The 14,829-nt window shown below is 52.0% G+C and overlaps 1 protein-coding gene across 1 annotated transcript; it reads left to right on the forward strand.

Annotated features, from left to right (window-relative positions):
- The first annotated feature begins 1,362 nt into the window (after positions 1–1,362).
- Positions 1,363–14,621, forward strand: CHTOP (chromatin target of PRMT1). Its single transcript, XM_073609142.1, has 6 exons — positions 1,363–1,595; positions 5,629–5,710; positions 8,473–8,623; positions 12,690–12,873; positions 12,959–13,090; positions 13,925–14,621. The coding sequence occupies exons 1-6, from the start codon at positions 1,577–1,579 to the stop codon at positions 14,125–14,127; spliced, it is 771 nt and encodes a 256-aa protein (XP_073465243.1). The 5' UTR covers positions 1,363–1,576; the 3' UTR covers positions 14,128–14,621.
- The last annotated feature ends 208 nt before the right edge of the window (positions 14,622–14,829 follow it).

Genomic DNA, 14,829 nt, shown 5'->3' on the forward strand with positions numbered 1-14,829 from the left:
CCACCGGGTGAAATCTTGCGTGGAGCCCCAGATCGAGGGAGATGATCAGTGGTCTTGTATGTCTTCCATTTTCTAATTATTGCTCCCACAGTTGATGTCTTCCCAGCCTGGTGCAGGTCTACAATTTTGTTTCTGGTGTCCTTCGACAGCTCTTTGGTCTACACCATAGTGGAGTTTGGAGTGTGACTGTTTGAGGTTGTGGACAGGTGTCTTTTATACTGATAACAAGTTCAAACAGGTGCCATTAATACAGGTAATGAGTGGAGGACAGAGGAGCCTCTTAAAGAAGAAGATACAGGTCTGTGAGCCAGAAATCTTGCTTGTTTGTAGGTGACCAAACACTTATTTTCCACCATAATTTGCAAATAAAAATTTTCAAAAATCAATGTGATTGTCTGGATTTGTTCCTACATTTTGTCTCTCATAGTTGAGGTATACCTATGATGACAATTACAGGCCTCTCTCATCTTTTTAAGTGGGAGAACTTGCACAATTGGTGGCTGACTAAATACTTTTTTGCCCCACTGTACGCTAGTAGCGCCCACATATGAAAACGGTGGTCAAACCGCACATGTGAGGTATCACCGCAATCGTTAGACCGAGAGCAATAATTCCAGCCCTAGACCTCCTCTGTAACTCTAAACTGGTAACCTGTAAAAAATATTAAAAGGGTAAAAGTTTGTCGCCATTCCACGAGCGGGCGCGATTTTGAAGCGTGAAGTGTTGGGTATCGATTTAGTCGGCGTAACATTATCTTTCACAATGTAGAAAAAAATTGGGCTAACTTTACTGTTGTCTTATTTTTTAATTCAAAAAAGTGTATAGCAATGACCGTCATTTTATTCTCTAGGGTGTGCGGAAAAAAAAAAATATATATAATATGTTTGGGGGTTCTATTCTAAGTAATTTTCTAGCAATAAAAAAAAAATGGGAACAGGTGTACCATATAAAGTGGCTGGTGAGTGTGTGTGTGTGTGTGTGTGTGTGTGTGTGTATATATATATATATATATATATATATATATATATGGGAGGGGGAGACATTTCCTCCTCAGAGGACACTCCTCATCCTGAGCCATTTTATTTCATACAAACATGGCTGCCAATTCCACTTCTCAGAACAAAATGGCCGCCCAGGTGGTCTGCCTCATATTCCCGAGGTGTGGCTGCCAATCACAAGATGGCCTCACCCCCCCCCCCCCCCCCCCACCCCCCCCCCACCACTCACCGCTCTCCCTCAGAAAGAACGCGGCTGCCAATCACAAGATGGCGCCGTTGTCTCCATGGTGACCGCTCTCCCTACCCCCGGAGCGCGGGGATTGGGCGGGAGGATAAGCGCGGCGGAGACGTAGGCGGTTGCTGTGCGTGATGACGTAAGGGCTGTACGTGCGGGGGGGAGGACGCGTCCATCTCACAGAGAAGCGCTCAGCTGCTGACTCCATTTTGTAGCTGGAGGTCTGACCGGCTCCCCGCCCCAATCTACACCCGATAACGGGGGCCTCCGCCCGAATCTACACCCGAGCACAGGGCCTCCGCCCGAAATACCCGACTACAGGGCGCTGAGTGATTGAGGAGGGATGGAATGGGGGAAAAGAGGTAATGGGGCATCCGGGGTACACATGGAGGGTGTTGGGGGAGGGGAGATGTAGAGAGGAAAGCCATGCTGGGGGATGTAAGAGGTGTGGAAAATGGGGGAGGGGAGAGGTGTGTGTGTGGCGCGGTGGGGTATGTAGGAGGGGGGGGGGTGTGAGGTACGTTAGAGGGGGCGGCGCGGTATTTAGGAGGGGTATATTAAAAAGGGGGTGGGGTATGTAGGAGGGGTGGGGTATGTAGGAGGGGGGGGTGTGAGGTACGTTAGAGGGGGCGGCGCGGTATTTAGGAGGGGTATATTAAAAAAGGGGGTGGGGTATGTAGGAGGGGGTGGGGTACATTAGAGGGGGCAGTGGGGTATGTAGGAGGGGGTGGGGTATATTAGAGGGGGCAGTGGGGTATGTAGGAGGGGGTGGGGTATATTAGAGGGGGCAGTGGGGTATGTAGGAGGGGGTGGGGTATATTAGAGGGGGCGGCGGGGTATGTAGGAGGAGGAGGGGTACATTAGAGGGGGCGGCGGGGTATGTAGGGTGGTGGGGTACATTAGATGAAGTAAGTAAACAAGGGGGGTATATGGTATCTAACAAAAGTCAGTACACCCCTAAGTGAAAATGTCCAAATTGGGCCCAGTGTCAATATTTTGTGTGGTCACCATTATTTTCCAGCACTGCCTTAACCCTCTTGGGCATGGAGGTCACCAGAGCTTCACAGGTTGTCACTGGAGTCCTCTTCCCCTCCTCCATGATGATATCACAGAGCTGGTGGATGTTGGAGACCTTGCGCTCCTCCACCTTCTGTTTGAGGATGTCCCACAGATGATCAATAGGGTTTAGGTCTGGAGACATGCTTGGCCAGTCCATCACCTTTACCCTCAGCTTCTTTAGCAATGCAGTGGTGGTCTTGGAGGTGTGTTTGGGGTGGTTATCATGTTGGAATACTGCCCTGCGGCCCAGTCTCTGAAGGGAGGGGATCATGCTCTGCTTCAGTATGTCACAGTACATGTTGGCATTCATGGTTCCCTCAATGATCTGTAGCTCCCCAGTGCCGGTGTTCTGCGGAGAAAGTTCCTCTCGGCGGATAAGGACCCCCCTCTACTGCGCAGGCTCAGCGCCTGCGCAGTAGGAGCCGGCGGAAATAGCCGAAGCGAAATAGAGAAGAAATCAGCTGTACACGGCGCCTGTAAGAGGGCTCCTCGCCACGCTTCGGGCACGGCCTCGCTGCGCTCGTCACTTTTTTATTCTCCCTCTAGGTCCACTTGGATGGTGGGGCTTGAACCTGGACCTAGGGCGCAGGCGCCGTGTACAGCTGATTGAAGTTTTTCGGCGGCTCCTAGTCATTTGTACTGCGCAAGCGCAACGCTTGCGCAGTACAGGGGGGTCCTTATCCGCCGAGGGACCTTTCTCGGCAAGACGCCGGCAGCACTCATGCAGCCCCAGACCATGACACTCCCACCACCATGCTTGACTGTAGACAAGACACACTTGTCTTTGTGCTCCTCACCTGGTTGCCCCCACACACGCTTGTCACCATCTGAACCAAATAAGTTTATCTTGGTCTCATCAGACCACAGGACATGGTTCCAGTAATCCATGTCCTTAGTCTGCTTGTCTTCAGCAAACTGCTTGCGGCTTTCTTGTGCATCATCTTTAGAAGAGTCTTCCTTCTGGGATGACAGCCATGCAGACCAATTTGATGCAGTGTGTGGTGTATGGTCTGAGCACTGACAGGCTGACCCCCCACCCCTACAACCTCTGCAGCAATGCTGGCAGCACTCATACATCTATTTCCCAAAAACAACCTCTGGATATGACGCTGAGCACGTGACCTCAACTTCTTTGGTGGACCATGGTGAGGCCTGTACTGAGTGGAACCTGTCCTGTTATACCGCTGTATGGTCTTGGCCACCGTGCTGCAGCTCAGTTTCCGGGTCTTGGCAATCTTCTTATAGCCTAGGCCATCTTTATGTAGAGCAATAATTCTTTTTCTTCAGATCCTCAGAGAGTTCTTTGCCATGAGGTGCCATGTTGAACTTCCAGTGACCAGTATGAGAGAGTGAGAGCGATAACACCAAATTTAACACACCTGCTCCCCATTCACACCTGAGACCTTGTAACACTAACGAGTCACATGACACCGGGGGAGGGAAAATGGCTAATTGGGCCCAATTTGGACACTTTCACTTAGGGGTGTACTGACTTTTGTTGCCAGCGGTTTAGACATTAATGACTGTGTGTTGAGTTATTTTGAGGGGACAGCAAATTTACACTGTTATACAAGCTGTACACTCACTACTTTACATTGTAGACAAGTGTCATTTCTTCAGTGTTGTCACATGAAAAGATAGAAGAAAAGATTTACAAGAATGTGACTGAGGGGTGTACTTACTTTTGTCACATACTGTATAAGGGATGGGGGTACATTAGATTGGTGGAGTATTCATGTAGGTGTCTGTACAGGGGACAGTGGGGGGGTACATATGTCGGTGGTAGGTATCTGTGTTTGGGGGTACATATGTTAGGGCGGGTAGGTGTCTGTGCAGAAGGGGGGGGGTATATATATCAGTCAGGGGTAGGTGTGTGCGGGGGGGGGGGGGGATGAGTAGGTGTCATGTACAGGGGGAGGGGGGGAATGTCTCTCTTTGTGTTTTGTGGGGTATGGTAGGTATCTCTGGGAGGTAGATGTCCGTAGTAAGCAGTCTCTCGTGTCTTGTAGGTAAGGTAGGGGTAGGTAGATATCTGTGGGGCTAGGTGTCCAATAGTAAGCAGTCTCCCGTTGTCTTTTGGGTGGTAGGTAGGTGTCTGTGTGCGGGGGGTGGGTTGGTATTTAGGTGTCCATAGTAAGCAGCCTCTCCCGTTCTGTCTTGAGGGTGGGTAGGTATCTGGAAGGTCGGTGTCCATGGTAAGCATGCTCTCTCATTCGGTCTTGCAGGCGGGAGCTAGGTGTCCATATTAAGCAGTCTCCCGTTGTCTTTTGGGGGTAGGTAGGTGTCTGTGGGAGTTGGGAGGTAGGTGTCCATAGTAAGCGGTCTCTCTTTGTGTCTTGTGAGGGTAGGTATCTGGGAGGTAAGTGTCCATAGTAAGCAGTCTCTCTTTGTGTCTTGTGAGGGTAGGTAGGTATCTGGGAGGTAAGTGTCCATAGTAAGCAGTCTCTCATTGTGTCTTGTGGGGGTAGGTATCTGGGATGTAGGTGTCCATAGTAAGCACTCTCTCTGTCTTGCAGGCGGGGGTGGGTAGGTAGGTATCTGGGAGGTAGGTGTCCATAGTAAGCAGTCTTTGTGTCTTGGGGGTAGGTAGGTATCTGGGAGGTAGGTGTCCATAGTAAGCAGTCTCTCTTGTTGTGTCTTGCAGGCGGGAGGTAGGTAGGTGTCCATAGTAGGCATTCTCTCTCATATCTTTTGGGGGGGTAGGTAGATATCTGTGGGAGGTGGGTGTCCATAGTAAGCAGTCTCTCTCGTGTTTTTCGGGGGCTAGGTAGGTATCTGGGAGGTAAGTGTCCATAATAAGCAGTCTCGTTGTGTCTTGGGGGTAGGTAGGTATCTGGGAGATAGGTGTCCATAGTAAGCAGTCTCGTTGTGTCTTGGGGGTAGGTAGGTGTCCATAGTAAGCAGTCTCTCTCATTGACTTGGGGGTAGGTAGGTATCTGGGAGATAGTTGTCCATAATAAGCAGTCTCTCTCATTGTGTCTTGGGGCTAGGTAGGTATCTGGGAGGTAAGTGTCCATAATAAGCAGTCTCGTTGTGTCTTGGGGGTAGGTAGGTATCTGGGAGATGGGTGTCCATAGTAAGCAGTCTCTCTTGTGTGTTTCGGGGGGTAGGTAGGTGTCCATAGTAAGCAGTCTCTCTCATTGACTTGGGGGTAGGTAGGTATCTGGGAGATAGTTGTCCATAATAAGCAGTCTCTCTCATTGTGTCTTGGGGGTAGGTAGGTATCTGGGAGGTAGGTGTCCATAGTAAGCAGTCTCTCATTGTGTTTTTCAGGGGTAGGTGGGTATCTGGAGGTAGGTGTCCATAGTAAGCCGTCTCTCCCGTTGTGTCTTGCAGGAGATCCAGGAGGAGAGATGGCCACTCCGGCTGCATCTAAAGTTGTACTAAAGAGCACCACCAAGCTGTCCCTGAACGAGCGGTGAGGAACACCCTCTGCACTGTAACATTCCAATGTATACAAAGTACCCAATCAGAGCCCCTCCGAGGGCCCCACCTACCCCGGCTCCTCCCTACATAAGAGCGGGGCGCCCAGACGTGGCAGCGGTGGTACACTGTGTGTGTGAGGAGTAAAGTGTGTAGCGTTGGGTCATCACACAGTGGGGGGGCCTCTAGCCAGCCTCCCACCCCCCCTCTCTATATACTCCATGTTGTATATGGTTCCACTTCTGGCTGCAGCCTGGTAGCATGTTACCTGTGCTGCTGATAACCCGCTGGTGTGTCCGGGGCTGGCGCACTCCGTGTGGCCGGTACTGTAAGAGGCATGATGGCGGGTCACCCTCCCTGCCCTGAGACCCTCTGACCACACTCTGGGGTCTTGTAAGAGGCAATTGTGTTGCTGTGTCTGCTCGCTCCTCCCCCAGCTTGCGCCTCACTCTACTGCTTCCCTCTCACCATCCCACCTCAATGGTCTCTCCCTGCTGCCTTCCCATCCTGCATTGCGGTGTCTCAATTTCATTGGTCAAGTGATGCCATCATGTGTGCTATGGAGGTAACCAGGCCGATGAGCCTCTCAGTCAGTATAGTTTAGTCTTCCTCTGCGGTTGTGGGCCCCCGACCATCCCATCTATATGACCAAGAGTCTGTGGACCCCCTGACCACCAACCCTATAAAGCCAAGAGTCTGTGGACCCCCTGACCATCAACCCTATAAGGTCCAGAGTCTGTGGACCCCCTGACCATCAACCCCATAAAGCCCAGAGTCTGTGGACCCCCTGACCATCAACCCCATAAGGCCCAGAGTCTGTGGACCCCCTGACCATCAACCCCATAAGGCCCAGAGTCTGTGGACCCCTGATCATCAACCCCATAAGGCCCAGAGTCTGTGGACCCCCTGACCATCAACCCCATAAGGCCCAGAGTCTGTGGACCCCCTGACCATCAACCCCATAAGGCCCAGAGTCTGTGGACCCCCTGACCATCAACCCTATAAGGCCCAGAGTCTGTGGACCCCCTGACCATCAACCCTATAAGGCCCAGAGTCTGTGGACCCCCTGACCATCAACCCTATAAGGCCCAGAGTCTGTGGACCCCCTGACCATCAACCCTATAAGGCCCAGAGTCTGTGGACCCCCTGACCATCAACCCTATAAGGCCCAGAGTCTGTGGACCCCCTGACCATCAACCCTATAAGGCCCAGAGTCTGTGGACCCCCTGACCATCAACCCTATAAGGCCCAGAGTCTGTGGACCCCCTGACCATCAACCCTATAAGGCCCAGAGTCTGTGGACCCCCTGACCATCAACCCTATAAGGCCCAGAGTCTGTGGACCCTAATCATAAATTCCATACAGTCAAGACTCTGGATCCCAACCATCCATTCAGTACAGCAGAGAGTTTGTGGACCTTTTACCCTATGAGGCCAAGAGTCTGTGGACCCCCTGACCTTCAACCTTATAAAGCCAAGAGTCATCTTGGCTATCGTGCATTACAGTCTCTCCATTTTGTTCAAGTGATGCCATCATATGTGCTATGGAGGTAATTAAGCCGACAGGCCCCTCACTCAGTACAGCTTAGTCTTCCTCTACAGCTTTGGGCCTGAGAAGGTGAAGTGAAACCATCCCTCATATGACTAGTTTCTTGTCACTTTAAAAAAACCCAATACCCAAAACGTGGTTAAAGTCACAATACACCCTATACGACAGTCTGAGGACCCTCACCATCAAACCTATATGATCAAGACCAGTGTTTCTCAATTCCAGTCCTTGAGGTGCACCAACAGGTCCATGGTTTTTAGGGTTTCCCTCAGGTGAAACGGCTGTGGTAATTACTAAGGCAGTAATTGCTGATCAAATCAACTGTCCAAAATAATGAAAAGTCTGAAAACATGGCCTGTTGGTGCGCCTTGAGGACTGGAATTGAGAAACACTGATCAAGAATCTGGACACCGACCATCAACTCTGGCCAAGAGTCAGGGGAACCCCAGGCCAAGTGTCTGTGAACCCCTGGCTGTCAGTCCTGTGTGGCCAAGAGTCTGTGGACCCCTGACCATCTGAGGTCCCCTGGCCACCGACCCTGTGTGGCCAAGAGTATGAGGTCCCCCTCTCTATACTTATCCCGTAGGTCTGCCTAGGATTGTACCCCTTTCCTGGATGTGGTCCCCAACCCAGCTCCATCCTGCCATGTATAGGCCAGGCTGGGGGCTCCAATCATGAGCTAGGCCCACCAGTTGTGTGGAGCATAAAGATGGTGACTGAGCCATGTGTAAGTAAGACTTGGCCTCTATATTACACTTTAATGACAGGTTTGTTTTAATGGTGTCCCGTATAACGGTGTGTTATCGCAATGACCAACTTCATTCTCTGTGTGAAGGTCTCGTACTTTGTTCTTTATCTAATACATCCCCCTGTTCTTCTGTGGTCATCATCTGTCTCCTCTCGTTTTGTCACGTTTTTGTCCTCTTCTGTCTGTCCTCAACCCCTTTCCCCCTTTCATCTCCTATTTCCTAGACTCCTTTGCTTCACTGTGCTGCCCAGCCTATCTTCTAGGTCTCGTTATTTGCTGTGCATTATGTGGAAATTGCAATGGCTAGATCTTACACCGGCCTGAGTGCCGCCTATTAATGGAGAAAAAGAATTTTAAAAAAATCATGGCCATCTCCAGTGTGGGGGGCCTTGAGGTTACGGCATAGTGTCTGTTGAAATCTTTTATCTAAATACCTCCCCCCATTTTGTTCGACCTTGAAGCTTTACTAACATGCTGAAGAACAAACAGATGATGCCGGTCAACGTCCGCGCCTCCATGCAACAGCAGCACCTGGCCAGCGCCAGGAACAGAAGACTAGCCCAGCAGATGGAGAGCAGGCCTTCGGTGCAAGCTGCTCTGAAGCTGAAACAGGTGAGGAAGGGTCGGTGGGGGTGGTGATCAATCTGCATGGGGTACTACTCCACTCAGGTGTGGTACTTCACATATTTAGCTCTGACATATACCGCAGTGTTGTACAGAGAACACTGAGGCGGTCACATCAGTCTCCGAACCAGAAGAGCTTACACTCTAATGTCCCCTCCGCCCACAGTCACATCAGTCTCTGCACCAGAGGAGCTTACACTCTGTTACCTCCCCCCACAGTCACACACTATTATACATTTATATAGCTCTGACATATACCGCAGTGCTGTACAGAGAACACTGCGCCGGTCACATCAGTCTCTGCACCAGAAGAGCTTACGCTCTAATGTCATTCACCATCTCACGTCCTAGAGGCCGCAATCAGGACTTGCATTCCATGTGTTATGTAGCCATGATGGCTGAACCAGTTCTGTCCCAGGAACGCCCATCTTTCTTTCAAACTCCATGTGGTCATCTGGCATTGTGAGTACATTAACCCCTTGCTCATATCCAACTCTGTGTAGTGTCTCATTCCCACCGATGATGGGAAAACCATGGCCGCTAGAGGTGCTCACAGGGCTAGAGGAGATGTATAGGTGGTCCACCCTCAAGCTGACATCACTTCCGCCCTATGTCCTGGAACTTCTCCTCCAGCCCTGTGAGCACCTCCAGCGGCCGTCCTCCAACATTAAGGTCTACTGGGCAGCAAAGAGAACCTGTCAGATTTTGTTTGTAGCTTCAAAAGAGGAGACCCAAGTCTTGTATGCTTGCAGAGGAGTGGACGCTGTCAGGATGTATGTTTACTGTACACCTACTCTATAACATAGAAGACATACCTGGAGATTTGATTTCAGCAGGTATCCGCCAAAATGGAAGTCCTCTATGGCCGACTTTAAGGCCCACCTTTGTGCTGATACATGCATGTGTGGTTAAGACGTGGCTCCCGCTATACTTTCAGGCCACTTGGATGTACAGTATCTCACAAAAGTGATTAAACCCCTAAGTGAAAATGTCCAAATTTGGCCCAAAGTGTCAATTTTGTGTGGTCACCATTATTTTCCAGCACTGCTTTAATCCTCTTGGGCATGGAGGTCACCAGAGCTTCACAGTTTGCCACTGGGAGTCCTCTTCCACTCCTCCATGAGGACATCACGGAGCTGGTGAATGTTAGACCTTGCGCTCCTCCACCTTCTGTTTGAGGATGCTCAATAGGGTTTAGGTCTGGAGACACGCTGGCAGCACTCATACGTCTATTTCCCAAAGACAACCTCTGGATATGATGCTGACCACGTGACCTCAACTTCTTTGGTCGACCACAGCCTTTTCTGAGTGGAACCGCTGTATGGTCTTGGCCACCGTGCTGCAGCTCATTTTCAGGGTCTTGCCAATCTTCTTCTAGCCTAGGCCAGTGATGGCGAACCTTGGCGCACCCCAGATGTTTTGGAACTACATTTCCTGTGATGCTCTTGCACTCTACAGTGTAGTTAAGCTTCATGGGAAGTGTAGTTCCAAAACATCTGGGGTGCCAAGGTTCACCATCTTTATGTAGAACAACAATTATTATTCAGATTCTCAGAGTTCTTTGCCATGAGGTGCCATGTTGAACTTTCAGTGACCAGTATGAGAGAGAGCGATAACACCAAATTTAACACCTGCTCCCCATTCACACCTGAGACCTTGTAACACTAACCAGTCACATGACACCGGGGAGGGAAAATGGCTAATTGGGCCCAATTTGGACATTTTCACTTAGGGGTGTACTGACTTTTGTTGCCAGCGGTTTAAACATTAATGGCTGTGTGTTGAGTTATTTTGAGGGGACAGCAAATTTACACTGTTATACAAGCTGTACACTCACTACTTTACATTGTAGACAAGTGTCATTTCTTCAGTGTTGTCACATGAAAAGATAGAAGAAAAGATTTACACAAATGTGAGGGGTGTACTTTTGTGAGATACTGTAAGTGCCGCAGGTCTTGCACCCCAGCGCTCTAATTGTCTACACCCCTCACTTTTCCACTTTTTCTTTTGGCTTGGAGAAAAGGGGGGGGGGGGAGGCTGGGCTGGGCCATGGCTTGGGGGGGGGGGGGGGTGTTGGGTCAGAAGATACTGGGCCCTTAGACTTGGGGCTCTGGGGGGGGGGGGGTACTGGGGTACTGGGCCCTTAGCCTTGGGGCTCTGGGGGGGGGTAGACTGGGCCCTTAGCCTTGGGGCTCTGGGGGGGGTAGACTGGGCCCTTAGCCTTGGGGCTCTGGGGGGGGGGGTAGACTGGGCCCTTAGCCTTGGGGCTCTGGGGGGGGGGGTAGACTGGGCCCTTAGCCTTGGGGCTCTGGGGGGGGGGTAGACTGGGCCCTTAGCCTTGGGGCTCTGGGGGGGGGGGGTAGACTGGGCCCTTAGCCTTGGGGCTCGGGGGGGGGGGGTAGACTGGGCCCTTAGCCTTGGGGCTCTGGGGGGGGGGGGTAGACTGGGCCCTTAGCCTTGGGGCTCTGGGGGGGGGTAGACTGGGCCCTTAGCCTTGGGGCTCTGGGGGGGGGTAGACTGGGCCCTTAGCCTTGGGGCTCTGGGGGGGGGGGGGAGGAGACTGGGCCCTTAGCCTTGGGGCTCTGGGGGGGGGGAGGGAGGAGACTGGGCCCTTAGCCTTGGGGCTCTGGGGGGGAGGAGGGAGGAGACTGGGCCCTTAGCCTTGGGGCTCTGGGGGGGGGGAGGGAGGAGACTGGGCCCTTAGCCTTGGGGCTCTGGGGGGGGGGAGGGAGGAGACTGGGCCCTTAGCCTTGGGGCTCTGGGGGGGGGAGGGAGGAGACTGGGCCCTTAGCCTTGGGGCTCTGGGGGGGGGAGGGAGGAGACTGGGCCCTGAGCCTTGGGGCTCTGGGGGGGGGGGGGGGGGAGGAGACTGGGCCCTTAGCCTTGGGGCTCTGGGGGGGGGGAGGGAGGAGACTGGGCCCTTAGCCTTGGGGGGAGGGGGGGGGGAGGGAGGAGACTGGGCCCTTAGCCTTGGGGCTCGGGGGGGGGGGGGGAGGGAGGAGACTGGGCCCTTAGCCTTGGGGCTCGGGGGGGGGGGGGGAGGGAGGAGACTGGGCCCTTAGCCTTGGGGCTCTGGGGGGGGAGGGAGGAGACTGGGCCCTTAGCCTTGGGGCTCTGGGGGGGGGGAGGGAGGAGACTGGGCCCTTAGCCTTGGGGCTCTGGGGGGGGGGAGGGAGGAGACTGGGCCCTTAGCCTTGGGGCTCTGGGGGGGGGAGGAAGGAGACTGGGCCCTTAGCCTTGGGGCTGGGGGGGGGGGAGACTGGGCCCTTAGCCTTGGGGCTCTGGGGGGTGGACTGGGCCCTTAGCCTTGGGGCTCTGGGGGGTGGACTGGGCCCTTAGCCTTGGGGGGGGGGGGACTTTAGATCCAAGTAGTAGATGTACTTAAAAAAAGTGTGCTGCGAATTACTGTGGAAGGTTCTAAATCCCACAACTCAATTCCTTGGACCTCTTCTGAACTCGAGGATCAGTTTTGTCACAAGTGCCGAGGCATTGGTCAGATGGTTTGCATTGTAAGGGAGGATTGTCTATCACGGCAGGCACTGTCCAAGGGCAGTTCTAGGCACTTTGAGCTTTATTTACCTAAACGAAGTCCACATGTTTACCATATGTCATGCCACACCGATATTTACTGCAACTAGGTGAGAGTGAGGTCATCCTCTATCCGACCAGCTCTTGAAGAATGTTGAGTAGCCCAGGAAGACGTAGTGCAGTGCAGGATCGTCACCTTGCAAGATTTGCTACTCGGCATTCCCAGGTATCTTGTCAGCAAGAGGATGGCATCGCCTTTTTTTTTTTTTTTTTTTGGGGGGGGGTGGGGGGGGTAAATGTTGTGTTTTGGGAGGGGGGCCACATTCACAAAGTGGACTTTGGATGAAGAGCCTGGTCCCCTTCAAATATTGTTGTGTGGGGGCTATTTTCAATGGGTAGCCTGGAAAGAAGTTTCCTTTTCCCTGTGTTGTCTTTTATTATATATCCTGCAAGATGCTTGTTGGCTCCGCCTCTTTAACGTAGGGACATCCTTTAATTTCATTTTTTTCCCTCCCTGTCCTGACAGAGCTTGAAGCAGCGGCTCGGCAAGAGCAACATCCAGGCCCGGTTGGGGAGACCGGTGGGGAACCTCCAGCGTGGAGTCGGCGGGATGAGAGGAGGCGGTATAGGAATGCGGGGCTCCCAGAGAGGCATGATGAGGGGCGGCCGGGGAGGTAGAGGAATGCCAAGAGGCGCAATGAGCATGAGAGGTCGGTTGGATTTGGCCGATATTCATACCTAATGGAGAGCTTTTTGCAATGGCTGACCGCTATTTTTTATTTATTTTCTGTGCAGGGCAAAACCTCCGAGGCCGTGGCGGTTCTCCAAGAATGGGAATGAGGAGAGGTGGGCTGCGAGGACGTGGCATGGCTGGAAGAGGAGGGCCCAGAGGGGGACTCATGAACCGTGGAGGTCCTGGAGGAAGAGGTTGGTACACTTGTTCCTTCATCACACCACTTGAGGGTGGCCAGGTTCAGATTTGGCACTATGAAGTGTACTTGTCTTTACTGAATTTTTGGGCTCCTCTAGTTTCAGAAGGGGACATTACATGAGTGTTAAGAATCCACATGTAGATTCCTACCAAATAAATGCCTGGTAGGGATCCAAGGGAGCCCCATAAATAAAGCCTTGTAGGAAACCTAGGGATCCAAGGGAACCCCATAAAAGCCTGCTAGGAAACCCTATAAAAGCCTGCTAGGAAGCCTAGGAAACCCCATAAAGGAAGCTCAGTAAGAAACCAAGGGAACCCCATAAATGAAGCCTGATAGGGATCCCTATATATGAAGCCTGGTAGGAATCCAAGGGATCCCCCTAAATGAAGCCCAGTATGGATCCAAGGGAACTCCATAAATGAATCTCAGTAAGAAACCAAGGGAACCCCATATATGAAGCCCGGTAGGGATCCCCATAAATGAAGCCTGGTAGGAATCCAAGGGAACCCCATAAATGAAGCCTGGTAGGAATTCTAGGCAGCCCCATAAATGAAGCCTGGTAGGAATCCAAGGGAACCCCATAAATGAAGCCTGCTAGGAATCCAAGGGAACCCCATAAATGAAGCCTGGTAGGAATCCAAGGGAACCCCATAAATGAAGCCTGGTAGGAATCAAAGGGAACCCCATAAATGAAGCCTGGTAGGAATCAAAGGGAACCCCATAAATGAAGCCTGCTAGGAATCCAAGGGAACCCCATAAATGATGCCTAACCTCCTAGATTGTGTATTTGTACCTTCAGTGTTCTAATATCTCTTCCTTTTGTCCTCAGGCCGTGGCGGTGTCATTGCTCGGGGCAGAGGAGGGTTTGGTCGAGGACGAGGCCGCAGTAGAGGAAGGGGAGCCCCACGCCCAGCACTGACCCGCGAGCAGCTTGACAACCAGCTGGACGCCTACATGTCCAAGACTAAAGGCCACCTGGACGCCGAGCTGGACGCCTACATGGCTCAGGCGGACCCTGAAACCAACGACTGACCGACCAGCTTTTTATTTAAAGAACTGAATTCTTACCAGCCTCTGCCGGAGACAAAAAAAACGGCAGCCAACCGGCTCATCACCTCGTTTTAGAGTTCCTTTTACTTTTTTTGATACTTAGAACTGGTTTTTGTTTTCAAGTATTTTATTATTGACTGAATGTACGGCGACGGGACACAACGCCGCCTGTCTCCTCCGCGGACAGATCTTTTATCACTGCCCTCCAGATTCCAAACGTGGCCTGTCGGGGGCCCATTCACACTGGTCTGTTGCATTGCGGGAAAGGTGGCCCATTGATTGGTGCACCACATCGCAGGGTTCTTGTTGTAGCGTTCGTTGTGCGCTGGCCAGTGTGTATGGGCCCTCGGCCGTTCTCAGGACGGGACCGCTGTTGACAATCGGCGTCTCGTCTTTTGGCAGTATATAGGATATTGTCAGGTTTTGTAGCCGCGGTGTTTATTACTGTTGAACAATCATTAAACACTTTACAAGTCTGTCTGTGTCCGGCTGCCTTTCTGGAAATCCGTGCACCATTTACAAAATCTTATGGGTAAGTCTTAAAGGGGTGGTATGCTTTCCATCCTGGATTTTTGTGAACAGAGCTTTTAATTTTGGTTACAGAAGTCTAGAAAAGTTTTTTATTTTTTAGCTCACTAGTATGGAGACCATGGAACCTTCATACCTAAAGAGGTGACGTTGATC

This window comes from Aquarana catesbeiana, linkage group LG13, assembly GCF_042186555.1.
Source record: "Aquarana catesbeiana isolate 2022-GZ linkage group LG13, ASM4218655v1, whole genome shotgun sequence".
Taxonomy (NCBI): domain Eukaryota; kingdom Metazoa; phylum Chordata; class Amphibia; order Anura; family Ranidae; genus Aquarana; species Aquarana catesbeiana.